The 22,135-nt window shown below is 43.9% G+C and overlaps 1 protein-coding gene across 1 annotated transcript in view; it reads right to left on the bottom strand.

Moving 5' to 3' along the window:
* LOC103267301 (sodium/potassium/calcium exchanger 2-like) overlaps positions 1–22,135 on the bottom strand; it is a 107,392-nt gene that overhangs the window by 48,720 nt on the left and 36,537 nt on the right. Inside the window, exon 6 of the mRNA XM_021715976.1 lies at positions 324–422. Coding sequence (XP_021571651.1) covers positions 324–422 — 99 coding nt within the window. The remainder of the gene's footprint in view (positions 1–323; positions 423–22,135) is intronic.

Genomic DNA, 22,135 nt, shown 5'->3' with positions numbered 1-22,135 from the left:
GCGGGTCTCGAAACCCGTGGGCTCAGGCAATCACTCACCTCAGCCTCCCAAAGGCGCGGGATTACAGGCTGAGCCACCGAGCCCGGCTAGATAATGATTTTACTCTTCTTGGGCTTCCCCTAGAGTTACCGGGGACATACTGTATCCATTCATGCCCTACCCCCACATAGGAAGGAGGGACTCATTTCCTGTCACCCAGGGAAGGGCTGAGCTGCGGGGTTCTGTGTTTGTGCTGAGTCAGGGGTGCCCACCCTGGTCCTGCCCCTCTGCTCCCTTCGCTGCCCTTCAGGAAAGGCATGGGAGGGAAGTCTCTGGGCACTCACCCACGTGATTGGTAGCCCCATTTTGCCTCTCGTTCTCGTCCACCTGGCACTTCTTCTTGGCAATCTTGTGGAGGATTGAAGCCTTTTCTCTGAACCTCCCTGAAGCAAGAGAAAGTGGCGGGAAGGAGACAGAGTGAGGAGTAAGATAGAGTCTTGTGGTGATGGGTGAAGCCCTGGCAAAGCAGGGTGTGTCTTTCTCAGTTATGCTGGGCCGTGGCATGGCCACTCCATTCTGTCCAATGCAAAAGCCCCATGACCACGGGAAGGGCATTTTCTTACCTTCATGGATTCTTCAGGCCAGTTCTCTATTTGAGAACCTCTTTCCTTCCCTCCCAGTTGCTCACAAAATAAATAAAAGCACTAAGCATCACTAAAACTCTCCCCTACTGTTGAGAGCCAAAAAAGGTAGAAAGAAACAGAGTTTCTCTGGCGGCATCGCCGTTTCTTTGGAATTAAATGCTCATTCCAGAGCAGATTTTGACAATGGGCTGGGAAGGAAAGTCAGGCCCAGGGGTGTCTTGGTTTGATTTTGGTTTTCAAACGTTTACAGGTTGAATATCCCTAATTCAAAAACCCAGAATCTGAAATCCAAAATGTGGCCCCAGACATTTTGAATAAGGGACAAGCAGCCTGTATCACGAATCACACTGCAGTTTCTAAACAAGTCAGGAACGTGCATCGCAGGTTTCCAGATGAGCTGAGTCAGCTGCAATTAAAGCATCAAAGAGGCAACTGCTTCCATTTGGGAATTTAGGGCAAGGAAGGATCAACGGAGCACAGCAAGTAACGTCGGTGATGAGATGCTTTGGGAAAGGTGCTGGGGAAAAAGACCATTCTCAAAGTAATCATTTTAAACAGCTGTACCACAAGTGCACGCTTCATTTCTTCTTCATTATTGACATAATTAATGGGTAAATGCATGCAACAAGCACAGAAAAAAAGCAGGCAGAAGTGTAGCGGTTAGGGAACCACAGCACATTTCTTTTTCAATCCTTGATTTTCTTCCTTGGAAACAGCCAAGGTAAAAAAGTTTCTCATTTTAAACTGACTGATTATTGCCTAGATTTAGATGTTATGAGTCCCTCCAAACACCACAACCCCTGCAATTTTCCCACCAGGCATTTTTTGTTGGCTGTGCTCCCCGGCAGCATATTCACAGGAGATCTCATTCTACTTTTTTATTTAGAACCAAATCAAACCACAATGTTTCTTCTGGAGAGCCTCTCATCCTAAGATGGGACGTGGCAGGTCTCCATCCATTCCCCACTCCCCCACCCCAAGGATAGGAATCAGGGTGTGTGGTCAGGGTGGTGGCTTCTATGACTGGTTGGGTGTGATTGAACCTGTAAACTAGAGTTGGATCAGTTGACTCCCATGGCGAAGGTGACACAGGATGGAGCCCTGCCTGCTCACAGCTCCATTAGTCACATGCCTAGACACCTTGCTGCAATAAAAGCAGTCTCTAGGACCTTTGTCTGGGCAATGAGTGTGCACCAGAGGGCACATTCTTAAAGGAAGTGGGAAGGGAACCATTACATGGAGACAAGGCCAGCATGGGGCTTGGGCTTCCTCAGGAAGGAGAGAGAAAGATGAGGTTTACCATCCTGGAAGGGAATTTGAATTCCGTTGTTTCTACTTAATCTCCAAGGGAAACTCTGGGAAGAAAAAAGGGAAAGGAAAGAAAGCCTGGGGGCTAGGAAAAGGAGAAAATAAAGAGAGCAAGAAAAAAAAAAGAAAACAAGAGAGAAAAAGAAGGAATTCAAGGAAGGAGGAGGTAGGTGAGGGGCTGGGATTGCCTGGAGGTTGCCCAGGCCACGTGGATACAAGACACTTTCCTGGCTGCCAAATCTAGCCTTATTTGAGGACTAGACAAACATAATAAGAGCGATCTTTAGTTCTCTGCAGTCTTAAGCTTAAAGTGGAGTTGTTTCTTGTGGAAGACAACTCTAAAAAGTTCTCAAATAAAGCCCAGAAGAGAAAAGAGGAATTTCAGAAACTTTGTTGGAGATGATGCTTCCACTAATAAAATCATTCTACTGTGGTCTCAGGGCCATTCTTTAAACCTAGAACATCCTGCAGCTCTATGGAAAAAAGATGATTAGTATCTGCTATTTTCAAATGATGCATAAGATAATAATAATAAAGCAGGGAAGCATTCCAAAGAGGAAACAAACAAGCCTGTGGGAATAAAACCTGAAATAATAACCCAATCCAAATAATGTCCTAAAGTCACGGATCATGGCAGAGAAAATATTTGAGAGAAACCAGCTGATCTCATATATTTGTGGTTCTAAGAATCTTTTCAGAGCTTAGATGTGTGCCAGAGAGAAACAATGATTTAAAAAAAAGCATGTAAGGGGACAGCCGTTCCCTCTGCCAGGAAGCAGCTTTCAGAACAGGGCTGGCCACTGTCATTTATGGACTGGTTTTCCCAAAATCTCCAAAGAAGGGCTTAGGAGGACAGGGTAGGAAATGACCCTAGAATTGGGATTTTATAGGTTCTCAAACATTCAAAGGCCAGTAAGCGTTTTCTAGAAGGACTGATACTCTTTTTTCCACTGCAGCAGCACCAGGGAAATTTTCTGTGCTATTGACAAGTAGGCGAGATTAGCTTTATTGGTTTTCTTTTGGAGCCTAGCCTCAGGGGTAGCAAGGAAAAGCAGTGCAGGCTGGTTGGGGAGCTATATTCTCCATGGACTTCTTTAATTTCTTTAATTCAGCCTCTTCCCTCGACCATTCTTTGTCTCAGCTAACATGGCCTGGCAACCATTCCTCATGCTAAGTGCTCACAATGGCTGCTCCTTGGCCTAGAAGGCTTTTCCTTTAGAGATAAGTTTCTAGAAAGGCAGCAGTTGGGTGTCCACCTTCAGAATGCAGCACACGCGGGTGCTCTTTCAGGGTGGCGGGGCAGAACCCCACAAAGCAAGGCATGCTGATTTTGGCACATGGGACATTCCTGGGATCGCCACAGAGCACCTTTTGAAAAATGCTGCGAGGACGAGGCTAACAGGACCCGTGTGGGCATGGGGGACCTGGGAGGAAGCCAGTGCAGAACTTATGATTTTCTTTCTTTTTTTTTTTTTTTTTTGAGTTGGAGTCTCACTCTGTTGCCCAGACTGGAGTGCAGTGGCCGCTCCCGGCCACTGCAGCCTAGACCCGCTGGGCTCCGGCGATCCTTCCGCCTCAGCCTTCCAAGTAGCTAGAATTACAGGCGCGCGCTACCACGCCCAGCTGATTTTTTTTTTTTTTTTGATTTATTGTAGAGATGAGGTCTCGCTGCCCAGGCGGGTCTTGAACCCGCGGGCTCAGGCAATCCACTCACCTCAGCCTCCCAAAGGGGCGGGATTACAGGCTGAGCCACTGAGCCCAGCGAACTTATGATTTTCAAAGGGACCCTTTGCCTTGGGGTAGGAAAACACAGCGCCTTCAGGACTGTTTCATCCCCAAGTCATTGGCTGGGAAGAACACCAAGCAGGGTGGTGTGTGTGTGTGTGTGTGTGTGTGTGTACTGGGGACAGTATTGTGGTTAAATGGATATGCTTGAGAGGCAAGTAGATCTGAGTTCAAGTCCTAGCTCTTTCACTGGCTTTGCTGGGTGGCTTTCGGTGAGTTCCTAAATATTTCTGAGCTTCAGTTTTCCAACAGTTAAATAGGAATTCCAGTGGCATTGGCTGGTGAGTTGAATGTAAGGCTTCTGTGAGAAAATATGTGTGAAGGATTGATCACAGCATGTGGCATTGAGAAACTCCATAAATAAGAGAAAAAAGAGAAACAAACTCTCAGGGCCAAGGGTGTCATGGCCGTGAGTTATTCTAGGAAGATCATTGCCATTTTTTCTTCTCTCAATCCACACAGGCAGGACTGGAGAGTCAGCCACCTCTGGTTCCAGTAGCATAAGCATCCGGGACTTGTTACCTTGGTGCTCAGGTTTCAGTAAGTCCTCCAAAACTGATGAGAAAAAGGATTGTTTTTATATCTTCCTGCAATTAAGAAGGTCAAGGTGCTGGAGCTGGCCTTCTGTGTGTTAAACATTGATACTTCTGCATTTTTTTTTAAGTTGTGGGGGGTCACTCTGCCGCCCAGGCTGGAGTGCAGTGGCACAATCACGGCTTACAGCAGCCTCGACCTCCTGGGCTTAAGTGATCCTTCTCTTCAGCCTCTCAGAGTAGCTAGGACTATAGGTGCGTGCCGCCACGCCCGTCTAATTTTATTTACTTATCTGTTTATTTATTTACATATATATGTATGTACGTATGTATGTATATATTCATTTACCTATTTATTTATTTAGTAGAGATGAGGTCTTGCTATGTTGCCTAGCCTAGGCTGATCTTGAACTTCTGGGCTCAAGCAATCCTCCTGCTTTGGCCTCCCAAAATGCTTGGAATTACAGGCATGAGTCACTGCGCTTGGTCTGCAGTCTTTTTTTTTTTTTTTTTTTTAGTCAGAATCTCACTCTGTCACCCAGGCTGGAGTGCAGTGGCACGCTCATGGCCACCAAAACCTTGACCTGCTGGGCTCAGGTGATCCTTCTGCCTCAGTCTTCGAAGTAGCTGGAACTATAGTATGTGCCACCACATCCAGCTAATTTTTTGATTTATTGTAGAGATGAGGTCTCACCAAGTTGCCTAGGTTGGTCTCGAACCCATGGGTTCAGGCAATCCTCTCACCTCGGCCTCCCAAAGTGCTGGAATTATAGGCATGAGCCTGCATGCCCGGCCTGGTCTGCAATCTTAAAATGGGAAGATGACGACCAGCATTCCCTCCATCACTTGTAAGGACAGAATTCAGGCCAAAAAACTACTGCTGCAGCACAATGGATTTGGGTTGGCTCTAAAGAAACTCATGAGGCACTGGGTTCTGAGTCCCTCAGTGCCTCGGGTTCAGAATGAGTAAGACGGGATAAGCAGAACACCTAGCCCACACAGTCCTTGTACGGCTCTTGGGTGAACACACACCTCTGATGGTCTTTGACAAACAGCAAGAGCTTGGGAATTGTTACTCAGAGAGGGTTGCTATTATTATGGAAGGGACTGGTAGGAAGTTCTTCCCCAAATCACTGGCAATAAGACTGATACTTAAAAGAGAATGAATGCTTAGCAGTCTCAGGTGCAGACCTTGGTGGTAAAGGGATTGCTCAGATTTTTTTTTTTTTGAGTTGGAGTCTCACTCTGTTGCCCAGGTTGGAGTGCAGAGGCATGCTCACAGCCACCCCAGTGTTGACCTGCTGGGTTCTGGCGATCCTTCCAACTCAGCCTCCAAGTAGCTGGGACTACAGGTGCGCGCTACCACCCTGGGCTAATTTTTTATTTATTGTAGAGACGAAGTCTTGTCAAGTTACCTGGGTTGGTCTCGAATGCATGGGCTCGGGCAATCAGCTCTCCTTGGCCTCCCAAAGTGCTGGGATGACAGGCTGAGCCACAGAGCCTGGCTGCTCAGATATTTTTAGGCACAGATCCCATGCTGTCATAAAGGGTGGCACGGAGAGACAGATCTAAGAAACAATTGTGTAACTTTGGGCCTGACGATAAAGAATCATGATATTTTTGAGCACTTTTCAAGGTGAGTGAGGAGTTATTTTTAACATGTTTGAAGGCAACCTTAAAAAATATACTCCATTGTGGCATAAGCCCTTAATGTGTTGTGTTTTTATATAGCTACAGATATTTGTATAGTTAAAAATCTCAGGAATAGTATACTCTGCTCAAATCGTGAGGCACTTACGTCAAAAACTCATATACAATTTTAATATAGTGTCTCTTGGTCTGAAATTTGCAAAGGAGTACGGGCTGAGTGTCCTCAGAGGAGCTTGTGTTGAGGGGGTGGTGTGGAAGTGTGGTAGGAAGACAGCCAGGCAGAAGGGCCTCATGTGAATTTTGAAAAACAACCTGCAATCAAAATCCTCGACCAAATCATTCTGACATAGAACAGAAGCTCCACGCTGCGTTGCAAAACAACCTTTGCAGGGTCTGTTCACTCACAGGAAATGAATTTTGGTGCTGTTCTGCTGCTGCTGAACTAAAACAGCCCCTTGGAAACTCCTTCCCATCTTTCCCACCAAACCTGGAATAGGCAGGGTTACAAATGGAACCCCTTGGGGTGGCGATCAGGTTAGCTCCCGGCGGCTACAGAACATTCGAGCATCGGCAACATATAAACGATGGGGCAAAAGAAACAGACAGATGCCAGAGAGCAGCCACACACACACACACCTCTGTGAGCAGACCGTGGTTTGGGAGAAGAAAGGGAAACACAAAAGGAAAAAGTTGAAAATCTGCTTTTGTGTTTTCAGTTCTGTCTTTCTTGTTCCTTTCCTTTGACGTTTATGGCTTGGCAGGTATCGCTTAAAAAGGAAAAGTGTGCCTGAATTTTTCTCCTGTTTATTCCTTTTTTTTTCCCCCTGGAAGCACAGGTTTAAGGTAGGCAGATAGGCCATTATCATTCTGAGAAGGCTTGACCCAGAACTGGTGCAAGGACCGTGGGGTCTCCTGGGCTCTCTTCTTTTACACCACACACACAATCCATCGGCAAATCCGGTGTCTCTATTTTTGAAATATTTCAGAATTTGACTACTTCTCCCTCCTAATCGGTACCTCTCATGTCTACCCAGCCAGTGCTAAGGGGAACAATCTTGCTGGTTTGAGTCTCCCCCTTCTCTCTGCCCCCCAGGCCAGTCTCATCCTAACATCTTTTGTGATCACTAAATCAGGTCATGCCACTCTCTTCTCCATGCAAGGTCCTGCAGAGGCTTCCAGGTCAATGTGAAAGCCAAAATCCCGTACGAGTCTGTCCAAGGAGGTTCACTCTGCCTTGACCTTGTCTTCAACCCCTCTCCTCTGTTCATTCTGCTCCAACCACGTCTCTTTGCTGTTTCTTGACAGCACTGTGCACTCTCACCTCTGAACTCTGCGATGGCTGGTCCCTCTACCTGGAATGTTCTCCCCCAGAGATCCACAGGGCTCGCTCTCACCTCCTCTCACCACTTGTTCAAGTGTCACCTTGTCATTGAGGATTCTCTGAGCAGCCTTATGGCTTCTCTCTCAAGCATTGCCTTTCTTAGACTTATTTTCTCTAAAACAGCTATCACTGGCTGATATACAATATCATTATGACAATTATTTGTTGCTTTTCACTGGCAGCAGACAAGTCCCACAAGGGCAGGGATTTTCACTGATTTTGTTCATTGCTGTATCCCCAGCACCCAATGGGGCTCAACAAAGCCTTGCATTCATGGTTTCTCGACAAGTAGATGAGATTATAGCTTTTACGTATTTTTCCTGTTAGCCAATGACTTAAAGACCATCTCTTTAGGACCTCCCAAGCCTGTGCCCCAGAGGGCTGAGGATCCACTTATGGGATCCCAGGAGCTTTCTAGAGGAAAGTAGGAAAAAACGGAGTGACTAGGTGTTTATACTCCAGAGGAAGAAGGCAGAGTGGGCGTATCAGTTGTCCCTTCTGCACATTTCCAGGTCCAAAAAGGTGCACGTTGAAAAGAGCCTTTTCTATTGGAAAGGAGTTTGGGTGAGCATTGTTAAGAGCAGGGCGGGGAAAGCAGAATCTTGGCTCCTCTTTCCTTATTAAGTCACTCCTCTCCATCAAGACCTAACTCGAGTCCCAACCTGAAGGTTTCTCTACACACACTCCTCCTTCCCAAGTGGAAACCCATCATTCTCATATCGCTTTGTACATGTCACAGTCCTTCTGCTTGCTCCCACGCATCGGGTCTCCCCACCAGTGGGCAGTCTTCTCTGGAAAAGGGACTGACTGTCTCTCCGCCATCTTTGTATCCCTCAAGTGTCTTAGAATAAGGCTTGGCATGGGATATGACCTCCCTGGATTACAGTGAAGTGCTTGTGACCATCAGCTCCCCTGGGAAGTCAATTTGCTTCCAAGCCAGTACAAGCCACAATCTTCCACACTGCAAATATTAAGCAAACCAGTGTAGGTTCTGGGCAGTGTTTGGTGAATTAGATCCAGCTGGTGCCCTGAAAGAGTTCTTAGCCTGAAGTAGGAAAGAGACTTCAGATTCTTGCTCTGATGTAGTAGGAAAGGAGCTCAGATTCTTGCTCTGATGATGGAGGCCTTCTTGGGAGGGTACAGAAGCTCAGAAAAGAATAATAAAGTTTCTTGTACGAGATGCTACCTAGCAGCTGCAAGGAATGAATCCTCTTTCGTTCTGCAAACTGTCTTTGTAAAGCAGTTCATTCACCTCATACATTGCTGGCTTGATTTTTATTCTTAAGAGAAAAACACTAAAAATAATAATTTCATCTTAAAACCCACCAAGACCATAGTCTTGTATTTATTCCTAATCTGCTTTTGAAGTACAACCTCAAAATTATTTTTTCTAAATTTTGGTGAAGCATCATGCAAACTATTTAAGACTACATTGATATTAGTGAAAATTAGACCACTATTGTAATTGTCATAAAGTATTTTATAAAGTGTCTTTAGTAAATATTTTGTGAATGAAGCACATAATAGAGATGATTAACAAATTTAACTGTCATTATGTTATATTTATAGATGCAATCATAGGACTGGTTTCTGTAATTAATGAGAACATACACATAACTGTATCTCAAGTGGAGGCCAAACCCATTATACAATGAAATGAGGCAGCCAAATTTTCTTATTAAGGCTTTCTTCTTTTTTTCCCATTCATGTCTGCTTAGCAAAAAAAAAAAAAAAGACTGACTTTTTTTTCTCATTCCACCTATATTCATTAACTGGAATTATTCTGTAAGCAACACTTGTCCTAACCTCCTTGCTTATTTGTTCAATTATTTATTTATATACTGTGAATATTTCTTTTATTCTATGGGTCTATTATTTATTTTGTTAAGTCAAATGTTCCAGGCTGGGTGCGGTGGCTTAACACTTTGGGAGGCTGAGGCAGGAGGATTGCTTGAGTCCAGTAGTTTGAGACTAACCTGGGCAGCATAGCAAGACCTTGTCGTTATAATAACAACAACAACAGCAACAACAACAACAAAATAAATTAAATTGTTCAAATTTTGACCACCGGGGGCTCTAAACTGGCTTCTGTGTTCAGTTAACATGCCCCATCCTTTTCAAAGCATTTCTTTATTTTCAAGATATTTCAGTGTCATCTTGCATGTTTCCTGACCCAGCCCTTGGAAGTAATCACTTCTCCAAGGAGCACTGACTCCTATTACTGGAAAATGGTATTTAGAAACCAAGATCTGGGAACTATGTGCTTATGGCTACTAGGGTGTCACTGCTCCTAGGCCCTCTTAGTTGGCAGAACTGAGAAATATATGCTTCTGCAATGAATCTTGAATGCACACATCTATGTTTCTAGAGCTATATCTGTATATCTTTATCTATTTATGAGTTTTATGCTTTAATTTTCCCCAAAGTTGCAATAGAAGCAGCCAGCATATTTTTCTAGCAACTTTTTGATCCAGTTTTATTTAAATACTTGCTTTGGCCAGGCATGGTAGCTCACAACTGTAAATCCCAGCATTCTGGAGGTCGAGGTGGGAGGACTGCTTGAGCCCAGGAGTTCAAGACTAACCTAGGCAACAAAGCGAGACCGTATCTCTACAAAATATTAAAAAAATTGGGCATGGTGGTGCATGCTTGTGATCCCAGGTACTTGTGAGGTTGAGGTGGAAGGATCGCCTGAGTCCAGAAGGTTGAGACTAGCTTAGGCAACATAGTGAGACCCTGTCTCAAAGCTGTGGTGGAAGGATTGTTCGAGTCCGGGATGTTGAGGCTGTGGTGAGCCATGCCACTGAACTCCAGCCTGGAGACCCCAATTCAAAAAAAAAAAAAAAAAAAAAATTGCTGCATTTGAAAGTCATCCTGATGCAAAGGATAAATTACGAATCCGGTGCCATCTTTTCATTAGTGACCCATTTGTATCCATTAAGGCTTTCTTTAGTAACGTTCTATAAGAACGACCCTCGTGACCACCCACAAAGGATAGAGCTGCCCAAATGTGAATTGGTTCTACCATCTTTCCCAGCAGGGTCACCTTATCATTAGAAATATAAGAACACTTTTGTCATTGGTCTCCCAGTTTTCAGTGGCCTCTCCTGTGTCCTCTGAATTTACTCTGCAGATGGCTTGGGATTCTTCTCACTTCTTATTTAAAGAAATTTAAGGAACTTGTCTGATTCTTTTTAAGACTCTGCTTTAGACATCGCATCCTTTAGGAAGCTTGCCCTGATCCCTTGCCTCTCTATCACAGCATCCTGATACCCATCCTGCCATGGTGGTTGTCACGGAGCCTCAGAGTTGTTTTGCTGACCCTTTCCCCAGCTAGCCCTTGGGACCCTCTGGGAAAGGGATGCTGTCTTTTGTCTGGGCCCTCAATGCTTACTGTTTGGGTTGGTCCCCAGTGTTTGTGAACATGGTAATATTCACACAAACAACGAAGAGGAAGATGTTAGGGTGTGTGTATGTGGGAAGGTGCTTGGAGTTTTCCTTCTTTTTTGGGGGTAGAGAAAGAAGGAAAGCCCCAAAGCACATTGTGGGGAACTTGACAGATTATCTGCTTAGTTAATGCTGTGGTTAAGTTTCCAAAGTTCACTAGCATTTATAGTTCATGTTTATCTACTTGGACACACTTTTTTTTTTTTTTTAAGATAACCTAATCAAGTTCAGACAAAGTTGGACTTTCACAAACCCTGAAGCTCATAGCAGGTATCTGACTAAGGAATACATGTTTCCAGAAAAGGGCCAGCTTATTGACCTTGGCCGAGGCTGACACTGCATCGGAGCTGTTACTCTTTCTCATTTTAGGTCATTTGCTTTGTTTTAGGAACTTAATTACCTGAACATTTCTATCTCATATACACAGATGCAAATAGCTTGCACAAATAAATTCTCAGAGGTCTGTCTGATTCTCAGATTTGGAGTTCTGAGCCAGGCCTGCCAGATAGATGCTTTAAATGTCTTCCTATTGTTCCCAGCTCCTGAACTCTTGGGTATCGAGAGATAAATGAATAAAGAATCTCTTTACTAAAAAAGCAGGACTTTTATTCTAAGATCTGCCAACATTTAACCGGAAGGGCGTAAAAGCTCTCTTTTGAGTCAGTTTGTCATAGCCCATATCTTGGGTATGTCTCTCTGCAAAGGGGTTATGACATTAATCTATTCATTTGAGGAGAGTTTTGATTTGTTCTCCACAAAACATGTGTGCTAAAAGATGACTAAACTCGGAATTTATCTATAAAAATCTGTCTATTTATTCTTACTTATTTAAAGCCAGTCACCTTCAAAGTACTCTCTGAGGCAATACACCTATCAAGACACTCTTCTCACTGCTCAACCCAGTTTCTGAACTCATCAATTTTGATGCCTTTTAGTGCTTCTGCTGTTTTTTGTTTCACCTGTTCCACATCAGCAAAATGTTTCCCTCTGAGAACTTTTTTCATTGGGGAAACGAAACAAAACAAAAAAAGTTGCTCAGGGCAAGGTCAGGCGAATAGGGACGATGGGGCACGGGGGCCACGCCATTTTTGGTCAAAAACTGCTGCATATGCAGCGTGGCATGGACAGATGTGCTCATAAATCACCCATCATGAAATGGGCAAACGTGTTGTCAGAATCTCAACAACAGCAACAAAAAATCCACTGAAGCCAAACGTGGTCTCTCACCACAATGCTAATGGGTACACTGATGTCAGTGGGTTCCTAAAACAATTACCTCATGTGGGAAGCTTGTACTACATGGGGCCCACCCCAAAAGATAATTCCATTTTTTTTGTCCCCCCCATCTAATATGACAGTCCGTTCTTTGGAGGACCCTACATATTACCCAATTATTTATCTGGATGTAAAGCGAAAGATTTCAGATTTGGCTAGCATTTATTCAGCAGCAGTCCCTATTTTGTGTATGTGTCATTTCCCAGCACCTAGATTCTATATTTGGTACTTAATTTGAGTTCCTAGTTTCTATTTTTTAAAATCCGCAATTTACATTGTGATCTGGTACCTGTAAATCTTATTTGAATCGTGGGTTTGCAACAGAAGTGCGAGCACATGCTGAGAGGCTTTAACTAAAGGTTTAGGGGCCATGACTAAAATGAGATGATTTGGTACATTTCAAATTTAATCAAGAGGGAAACTTACCATGCCTAATCGAACATGCCAGCCTCCTGGTATAACAAATTCTCACTTATTTTTTTAAATGAAAGCTTCATGAGTATGGGGGGAATTATGTTATTAATTTATAATAACAGTATTCAAGTTTGACTGATGAAAGCAACTTAACATTTTCCTCTCTAGGGATGTCAGAAACAGACAAAAAGAAGCATCCACAATTTGCCTTCTGCTGCCATGTAACACCTTCTACATATGCAATGTGGCAAAATCTGCCTTTCCTTGCCAAGTCCAATCTTTCTGCTTTTACTGCTGACAGTTTAGATCATGAAAATAAGATGCAGTGAAGTTTGAAAAGCCAGATGTATTCTAATGAGAAGAATTCCCTGGTCCTGGTTTTTAGGAAGACGGTGGCTTGATCCACACAGCTGGTTTGGTCTTTCTGGACAGACCCGATGCCAGTTACTAGCTGGTTAGTCTGATCATGCACTGACCTGGCTGCTGTCTTCCTAAGATCCAGCCCCAGGGAGATGCTTGTAAGAATACATCTCGGAAGCAGTAATGTGGTTGATAACAGGTGAGTTCAGTACATTTGCTTTTTGCACAAGGTTCAGATTTACAGAGAACATCTGTTCAGGTGCCCAGAAAAATCCACTGGTTATGGAAGGTTGGACTGAATGAGTTAAACCATGAACTTGGAATGAATGAAAGATAACACGGTATCAGAAATGGTGTCTGTTCGCGATAGGGGCTCCCTGCTTTGGTAATTGAAAGGCGGAAAGTTAACTTGGAGTGCCCTTCTCAGACTTTCTGCAGGGATACCAACGGTTTTGAGGTACAAAAGGGCCCATGCTGTGGTGGAAATTGGATATTCCATGCAGGAGAACAGCCTTGTCATTTAATTTAGAGAGGACAAATACTTCGATCATGACTGCACCCTGGCGTTAACTCAAGTTTGGTAAAAATTCAGGTTTCTAAAATAAGTAAATTAGAAGGTAGTTACATTACAAAGACTTATCTGCATTGTAATGAAGTCATTTGAATCTCTCTTCAAAGGGCTTATTTAAATGTACTGTTTGAGGCTCTCTTATTCACTGCTAGTGGGAGTGTAAATTGGTACAATTCTTTTGGAGGGCAATTTGACAATATCTTAAAAAATCTGAAATGTGTATGCTCTTTTATCTGGCATTTCTATTTTCAGAAATTTATTTATATGTAGATGTCTTCTACTCAGTAGAGGTTACTGCATGGGCAAAGAGGATGCTTATGCAGGATTGTTGTAATAACTGAATAAATAAACACAAAATTAAAATATCCTAAATGTTTATCAACAGTGGAATGATTGAACCACCATGGAACAGTTATGCAGTGGAATACTATGCAACTGTTAAAAAAGAATGAAGAAAGTCTCAGTGTGCTGATAGAAAAACTCTCCAAGATATAATTAATAATAAAAGTCAGGTTAGAAGAAACAGAATATGTTAAAAAAACAACTAATAAATTAGTTACCTCTAGGGAATGAATGGAATCTGGGGTAAAAGGGAGACTCACTCTTATAGTTATTCCTTATGTAGTGTTTGCTTTTTTTTACTTCTGTGTGTATGTAATGTTTCTTAATAATAAAAATAGTTAAAATTAATCTGTGATTTAAATTTCTACTGTGATAAAAGTTTGGATTTGTAACTAAAAGGGAATGTATCTATTTTTTCATTTCCCTTAAAGGTCTATTCCACAGGAACGATCTAATGTGTTATTTTATATATTTAACCACGTTAATAAAGAGTTTGGCTATGAAATGGATTAAATAATATACAAGCATTTTACTTCAGATGCTGTGGCCCAGGAACCTACTTACCACAAACTTGGTGGCAGCTTAACCAAAATGTGAGATCAAGTTTTCAGGGGATGTAAATAGACTGCAAACCAAAGTCTATGATTATGCCTAATAAAAGGGCCCAAGACAGAATCTTGGGCATAGGAGTATCCGTTGTCTGAACAATCTTCAGGTGGAGGCTTCCCTGGCTTCTCCAGAGAAGGGGGCTTGCTCCCTTCTGAGGCAGGCCATCTTCAGATATGTCTATAGGAAAGGTCTTTCTATACTGAAATCTGTCTCCATAATTGAGGAAGGTTAATCTGCTTCCCCAACCATGACACTACCATCAGCTAGGCTTGAGGATCCCAAACCTCCCAACCCCTGGCAGGACAGATGCTACTTTACCATAGCAAATTGCCCATGGAACCAATCACAGAAAGAGCCTATAGTCAGAACTTCTAAAACATTCTTAGGCTCTTCCTTAACTGCATGTTACATCCTGTTCACTTCAGTAGAGCTCCCAGGTCATCCGTCAACCATCCAGAACCTCATTTCCAGTGGGCTCTGAACAGATCTGACTCAATCTCCCACTCCTGCCACCAGGAAATGTCTACCCTTAACCTCTTCTCTGAATGTTCTCTTTGCCTTCATGTTCTAACTGAAGCACAATTGTTTCCCGAAGGCGCCTTTCCTCCTGTAGCTCTTGAAAGTGGCAGCTGCTTGCTCCTCCTAGTGCCCCGCTGCCATCTCCCCATCCTCATGACTTCTAGACCCTTTCTCCTCCCTCCTTGGAGTACAAGCCAATAATCGTACGATCTCTGACCCAACTACCTTTCTGGTCTCCCTTCCATCATTCCTGAAGATTTTAGAAGCTGGCTCACTGTTTTCCTCTCCACCATTGCTACCGTCCCCAACTGTGGTGACTGTACACAGGTGAGCCCTGCAACCCCTAGCTCTTCCCGCCCTCTCCTCTTCACTGCCAGCTCCCTTACTCCAGCGTACCTCATCCACCCACCTCTGCGGTCAGTCTTGAGACCCTGTCACCAGCAAGAACTCTACCACTTCCAAAATCCTGATCCCAAGCATCTCACTTTCTTTCTATCACCCTTTTTTCTCTTTCTACTACACCGGTTCTTTGGTCCTGTTGGTCAGTTCATGGAGGCGCTCACCTTCTTCTCTGCCCTCCTTTGGAAGAAACACCATTCTCTCCCAGTTCTCTTCCCACCCCAGTCTCCTTTGCTGGGCCTCCCTCTTCTTCCCAGACTTTAAATGTTGGCGTCCCTAGGGCTCAATTACTGGCCTTCTTTTCCCTATCAATCAGGTAGGTATTATTGCCCAGTTCCGCAATTAGCTAGGTGTAGTTGTCCAGTTCTGCAGCTTTGAATAACACGTATAACACGACTTTCAAGGTGACACCCACAGTCCTGCCTCTCTCCCAAGCTCCAGATTCCCACACCCAACACTTTCTCAACAACTCCAGGTGGATGTCTCATAGGCATCGCAATGGAACATGCGCTCTCAAGCTCTCTCATTAGCTTACTCTCTTCTCAGTCTTCCCCAACGACATGCAGTCATATGAAAGTGAGATTTCTGCTGGGTGCGGTGGCTCATGCCTGTCATCCCAGTATTTTGGGAGGTGGAGGCAAGAGGATTGCCTGAACCCGGGGGTTCGAGACCACCCCGGGCAGCTTGGCGAGAACTCGTCTCTACAATAAATTTAAAAATCAGCTGGGCGTGGTGGCGGGCGCCTGTAGTTCCAGTGACTTGGAAAGCTGGGGTGGAAGAATCACCTGAGCCCAGCAGGTGGAGGCTGTGGTGGCTGTGAGCGTGACACTGTACTCCAGCCTGGGCAACAGAGTAAGACTCTGACTCAAAAAAAGAAGGTGAAGCCAGGCTCGGTGGCTCAGCCTGTAATCCCGCCCTTTGGGAGGCTGAGGTGAGTGGATTGCCTGAGCCCGCGGGTTTGAGACCCACCTGGGCAACTTGGCGAGACCTCATCTTGACAATAAATAAAAAATCAGCCGGGTGTGGTAGCACATGCCTGTAATTCCGGTTACTCAGAAGGCTGAGGCAGAAGGATCGCTGGAGCCCAGCAGGTTGAGGCTGCAGTGGCTGGAAGCGTCCACTGCACTCCAGTCTGGGCAACAGAGTGAGACTCCAACTCAAAAAAAAAAAAAAAAAAAGAAGGTGCGATTTCCCCATCGTGGAGAGACTGCAAGCTGCCTATCCAATATCTATTCCATTTCATTTCCTAATGACACAATACCTCAATTACTAGGGATAGGAATTCACCCAGCTTAACAAACAAATTTTCACACCGTTTTGAAACTAGTTGTAGCCATGGGATTAAGTTTTGAACCAATTTCACTGAGGTCTTTGAGGAAACCTCCTTAAAAAGAAGACACTATCTAGAGAAATTCACTTTGACCCTTCTTCCTTTCTGGAATACAGATATGATGGCGGCAGTTCTGAAGGCAGCCATCTTGGGCCATGAGGTGCCCTTGAGGTTCAAAATCACATACTAGAATAGTGCAGCAGAAGGATGAAAGAAAATTGAACCTTGAATCATTGTGGAGCTACCAGAGCTGCCACATACTGTCTACCTCTGGATCTTCTTATTGCAGTCTCTGTTAAGTTGGGTTTTTTTTTTTTTTTGCTAAGACAGTTAAACCTAGCCTACTTGATGTATCATTGTGTAAAACACAGTCTCATCATTCAAGCGAGGGTTAAAGTGTCCTATGAAGGTCACACACAACACCACAGACTTATTTTAAAGTTACATTTTTAGTGGCTACATCTTGGGCAAAGGAAAACACTGCTGAATGATATTCCAAAATTCAGTTTCTTTTTGGAAATGAACTGGACTACCTCACCGTAATTAAGAACATCAAATGACTGGCTAGGCCATGTGACCTTAAGATGCCTTTGTTTCTTTGAAATAGTGGGAGTTTTCAAAACTCAGCTACATGCCAAATTTAGGACCTCATGATTCATGTAAGACATTATTAGTTTTTCAGCTTGGTAAAGGGGCAGCTGCTTGCCATGAAATGGGAGGCTTAATTTAATTGACGGAAAAGGTCATTAAAATTTTTCGCTCTTCATATCACAACTTTTTTTACCTTCCCCCCCTCGTAAAAATGACTTTTTAAATAATGGTGAAAAAATTTTTTTTCTGGAAGTGGCTTCAGTTAAGTGGCAATGAGTTTAGGACAACACAATGCAGGCAGCTTTCCCCACATTTTGCTTCTTTGCAAGATGAGTAGGATGTGTGTCTACCTAGGTACCTACCCTACATGTCTCCAAGAAACCCTTATCTCCTGTGAGCAAAAATTACTAGATCTATATACTGCCATTGGTGGAAAGGTCTTTTCTCCTTTTAATTAATGTGTTCCATCACATAAACTTGTTTTCTTTTGAACTAAGACAGGTTGCCATCTTGGGATGCAGGAATGGGGCAATGGAGACATCACCTACCTGGTGTAGAGAGTGGTTTTATGGATTCTACTTGCCTTAATTTCCCAAGGCTAAATGAAATGCCTTCCACTGGCTTCCCCCAGCACCTAGGCTCTGCCCATCACATGATTCATCTCTCTGCCTGTGTCTCCCATGGGGTCCAAGTTCTTTAGGCAGGCTGTCTTTAATCTCCACGGGTACTGCCCCCAGTCTAGTACACATACTGGGTGTCGGTGAATTAAAGCACGAGGGAATAAATGAATGAATCAGTGGAGACAATTCTGACTGGCTTAGCGTGCAGAGAAGGTTGAGTATGGCCCAGGGAGCTGCACCAGTGAAGGTTCTAGGGCACCTGAAAGCTGAAGGAGGGAGGGAGGGAGGGAGACATGGATGGATCGAGGAAGAGAGGGACGGAAGGAGGCAGGAAAAGGGCTCTGAGGGCAAGGACAAAATTTTGAACATCGTGATTCTCTCCAGGGTCCGAGAGTAAGTGTCTTGTTTTATGAAAATAAACTTTTTGTAAAGTGTTCTGGTAGGGGTAAATGTGTTCTTCAATTGCTTATTGTGTCCTCACTACGATGCTCCCATTCTTTTTTTTCTTTTTGAGTTGGAATCTCATTCTGTCACCTAGGCTGGAGTGCAGTGGCACACTCACGGCCACCCCAGCGTCGACCTACCGGGCTCTGGTGATCCTTCTGCCTCAGCCTTCCAAGTAGCCTGAACTACAGGCGTGTGCTACCACACCCAGTTAATTTTTGATTTATTGTAGACATGAGGTCTCTCCAAGTTGCCCGGGCTGATCTCGAACCTGCGGGCTCAGGCAATCCTCTCACCTCAGCCTCCCAAAGTGCTGGGATCACAGGCTGAGCCACTGAGCCCGGCTGATGCCCCCATTCTTAATCCATGTGTTCCATCAAGACTTTCTTCCCACTCCCTATGCTGTGGCCAGTCTGGCCCCTGTTCTTCTACCCACCTGGTACAGCAAGCTGCAGTGGGTCCAAAGTGGTGGGGCTTTGGTGTGACACGGTCCTGAGTTCAGGACCTGTATCACCACTTACCGTTGAGTCCCAGAGCAAATTACTTTGTGTCTCTGGGTTTTAGCTTCCTCATCTAATAAAATACTTCTTTGAGCCTTGGTTTTCTCATCTTCTATATAATCTACCTTGTGTGATCATTAAGAGGATTAGGGGGCATAGAATATATAAAGCCCAGAGCACTGGGCCCATCCTTTCAGTAGTAGGGAGGCACCTGGTAAATATTGGTATGCACCCATCCTTTCATTCCTTTCTCAGCTTAGTAGGTTGGTCCTTACCATCCTCCTTCCCCGATTTACCTCATATTTACTGATGCTTTAGGGACCCATTTGAACATCACCTTCTCCACAAAATCCTCCCCACCCTGTCACTGAAAGCAGCCTTTCCTCCCCTGCAGTCTGTCCTCATCTTCTAAACATCTACGGTACTTACCACTTTCTTTCTGGTGCCTCAGTGATTGCTGTGTGTTATTTGTCCTCCCTGGTCTATAAGTTCCATGGGGTCAAATTGCCCACCTTTTAATCTTGTTTTCCCAAATCTCCTAGCGGAATAACTCACATACAGTAGGTACTTAAAAATAATGAACTGAATATGTGCAGGCAAATTCTCTATATTGAGAACTCATCATTCAATTATTCTTTGTATTCGGGGTGGCCTGTACAATGCATCTTCTCACTTAGTCCGCTTAGAGAAAACAACCCCAACAAAACCCAGGCTTCACTGCAAGTAGCTGACCTCATACAACGTCCAGAGAAGTCCCTAGAAACGGTTATAAATAATGACTTGTCACATGGGCAATCACAATATAGCCCTTCTCACGGGGTAGTCACAATTCTAAAACTGTGAAAATACTTAAATGGAGGGGGTATTTCCCAAAGACTAACTAGTCCACAGTTATTGCCCCAGACATTTTTGTTTTTATGACGCTTTCTCAAATTGTACAGCATGGAGGTGACATCAATCACAGTTATTATTATTATTTTCCAGTGGGAGGGGAGAAACCCTTGAGAATGCGAAGAGGCCACACACGGTTGTTGCCAGGTCTGAGATTACAGAGTTGGCTTTGAGTCTTTTAGATGGGGTCCTGGAATTAGTTTTAAGCCAGACCTGCCTTGTCATGGAGGCGGCTGTCAAAGGATGTAATCTGAGGTGGCTGGGTGAAGAGCGCTTGGTCCAAAATATCCTTTTTACTAGTACCTGAGAGGGATTGCTATGTGCTTAGAAGATTTTAAAAAATCTTCTAGAGGTTCCTATTCCAGGTGGAGGGTTAATCTTAACCAGTATTTCCACAACGGCTCCACCAGAAGCTCTATAAGAAAGTCTGGAAAACACTGCGTACTCACATCTCTGTTGACAATTTACTGTATGTGGCAGTGCACAGTAGCATACTAAAGGCTCCGAGAAGTCACATGGTTAAGGAACCTATTTAACTTAATGCAGACGCCCTCCCACTTATTCAACTATGAAATCAATCTTTCTTGCTTGCTTGCTTCTGCTTTTTTCCTGGTAATTGCAACACTTCTAGTGACATCATGTGAAACTAGTATTTCACAGAACACGCTTTTAAAATGCTGCTTTCACTGCTATTAGCTATCACCATAATGGGGATACGTTTTCAGCTAAGGATGGGACCTGCAGAGATATGCATAAATGGATGGGAAAGTCAGAAGAAGGATAAAGAAGGTTAAAGGTGACTCAGAAGGGCCCTCAGACACAAGCTGATAGTCTTGCTAAGGGCCAGCCATCGTTCTCATATCAGATATTATTTGACTTTGTTTTCCTGCTTCCAAAGCCCCATCATTATCGAGTGATAGCATCAGATTGGAAGAAGAATGTTGCATTTTCACCTAATTGTGAATTGTCTGGTGTAGGGAGGAAAGAAAGGAAGCACTTGGACATTTGCTCAGATGGCTGTGAGAAGAGGAAGGAAAATAGAAGGGGGACAACTGAGGTGGCAGGGGGACAGAAGGTGCACCGCCAGATAGGAAGAGAAGGGTGGAAGGCAATGGACAAGATGGAGGAAAGAGAGAAAGTGGAAGGTCCTGACAGGTCAGGTGGAAACTAACAACCCCCCCCCAGCCAGGAGTAAATGAACAGCCGGGACAGGAGCCTTCCTTTAAGGCATGAATCATGGATGGCTCTTTCTATCCCCTCGGAGGTAGGACGCTTATTCCTGCAGGCAGCATTCTGCCATTGGGCCTCTTGCTATCCAGGGGGCTGCATTTCCTCATATTGCTGGCAGGGCCCAGTCTGATCCTAACATTGGCCTGTTGCTTTAGAAAACATATCACAGTGGTTAATGTAAAGCCAGCAATAGAGAAGGGCCCAGGTGGTATGCAGAAGCCAGAGTGGAGAGGGGCTGAGAAGGGACTTCCTCTTATCCAGGGCTGTCGGATGTTTCATTTCTTGCATGCAAAGCAATTAGGAGATCTTTGGCAAGCTAAGGCAACTTAGAAATATCGGAAGCTGAAAGCAAGATATGCAACCCATTTGGGAGTTTCTCTTTCATGTGGAAGGATAAAATTAACTATTCTTGTCAGTATCATTGTAAATGTCACTTAATAACCTTAAATGTTTCCATAACTTACAAATATTATATATTATGCAAAAGGTGGAGGTATGTATGTGTTAGGTGAGATAGGCGATTTGGGACCTAGGACAGTCCCTTTATAAGAATTCAAAAATCTTCAAATTGCTCTTACGTGGTGAATCTAAATCAGAAAAGAGATTCTGCCCAGGGCAAGGGTGTGTTCTGGAGTAGTGCCTGGAGTTCATTTATAAATACATTATAAATAAATCTCTACTCAGGGAAAGTGATTAAAATAATATGCCCAACCTCATGGAGTAGGAACTCCAATGTAGACAATTCTACTGGCTGGCATGGTAGCCCCAGCACTAATCTCAGAGTAATGCTCTTGTCTGATCCCTTAGGGCCTGCCGGGACTGAGGATGTGAGCTTACAGTCCTCTGCACCAGAATCAGGCTGGTAGCTGGTTTTAAGGGTGGGAGTTCTTTCAGATCTCTCATTCCTTTGCAAAAATCGGAAAATTATCAGAACATACGTCACCCTCCCTCTGAAATTAAAGACTTAGCAAAAGAGTGTTGGATGAACATTTCTACATGTCACTGTGAGCCTTTGGAAGAAATAATGCTGATGCAGTGGTTGTTTACTTGTGTTTATACTCCTGACACCATTTCTCTGAGTATGTTACATAATTAAGATGGTCTGGATTGTTTGAATGATTAACATGATTACCCATGGTATTGCACGTCTCCGATTCCAAATAAACACAATGGCAAAAACTAGACAAAAATGCAGAAAGAATAATAAGGTACACAATGTCACTGAAGTCATGCAAAGAGGAACAAAAAAAAAGATTAAAAAAATGAGCAAGCAACAGACACCATAAATGAAAAAAAAAAAAGCCAATGCATAC

Source organism: Carlito syrichta, unplaced genomic scaffold (assembly GCF_000164805.1).
Source record: "Carlito syrichta isolate Samal-C Ts95f unplaced genomic scaffold, Tarsius_syrichta-2.0.1 Scaffold308100, whole genome shotgun sequence".
NCBI classification, from domain to species: domain Eukaryota; kingdom Metazoa; phylum Chordata; class Mammalia; order Primates; family Tarsiidae; genus Carlito; species Carlito syrichta.
Note: the sequence above shows the minus strand (reverse complement) of the source record. Positions and strands in the feature narration are given on the sequence as shown.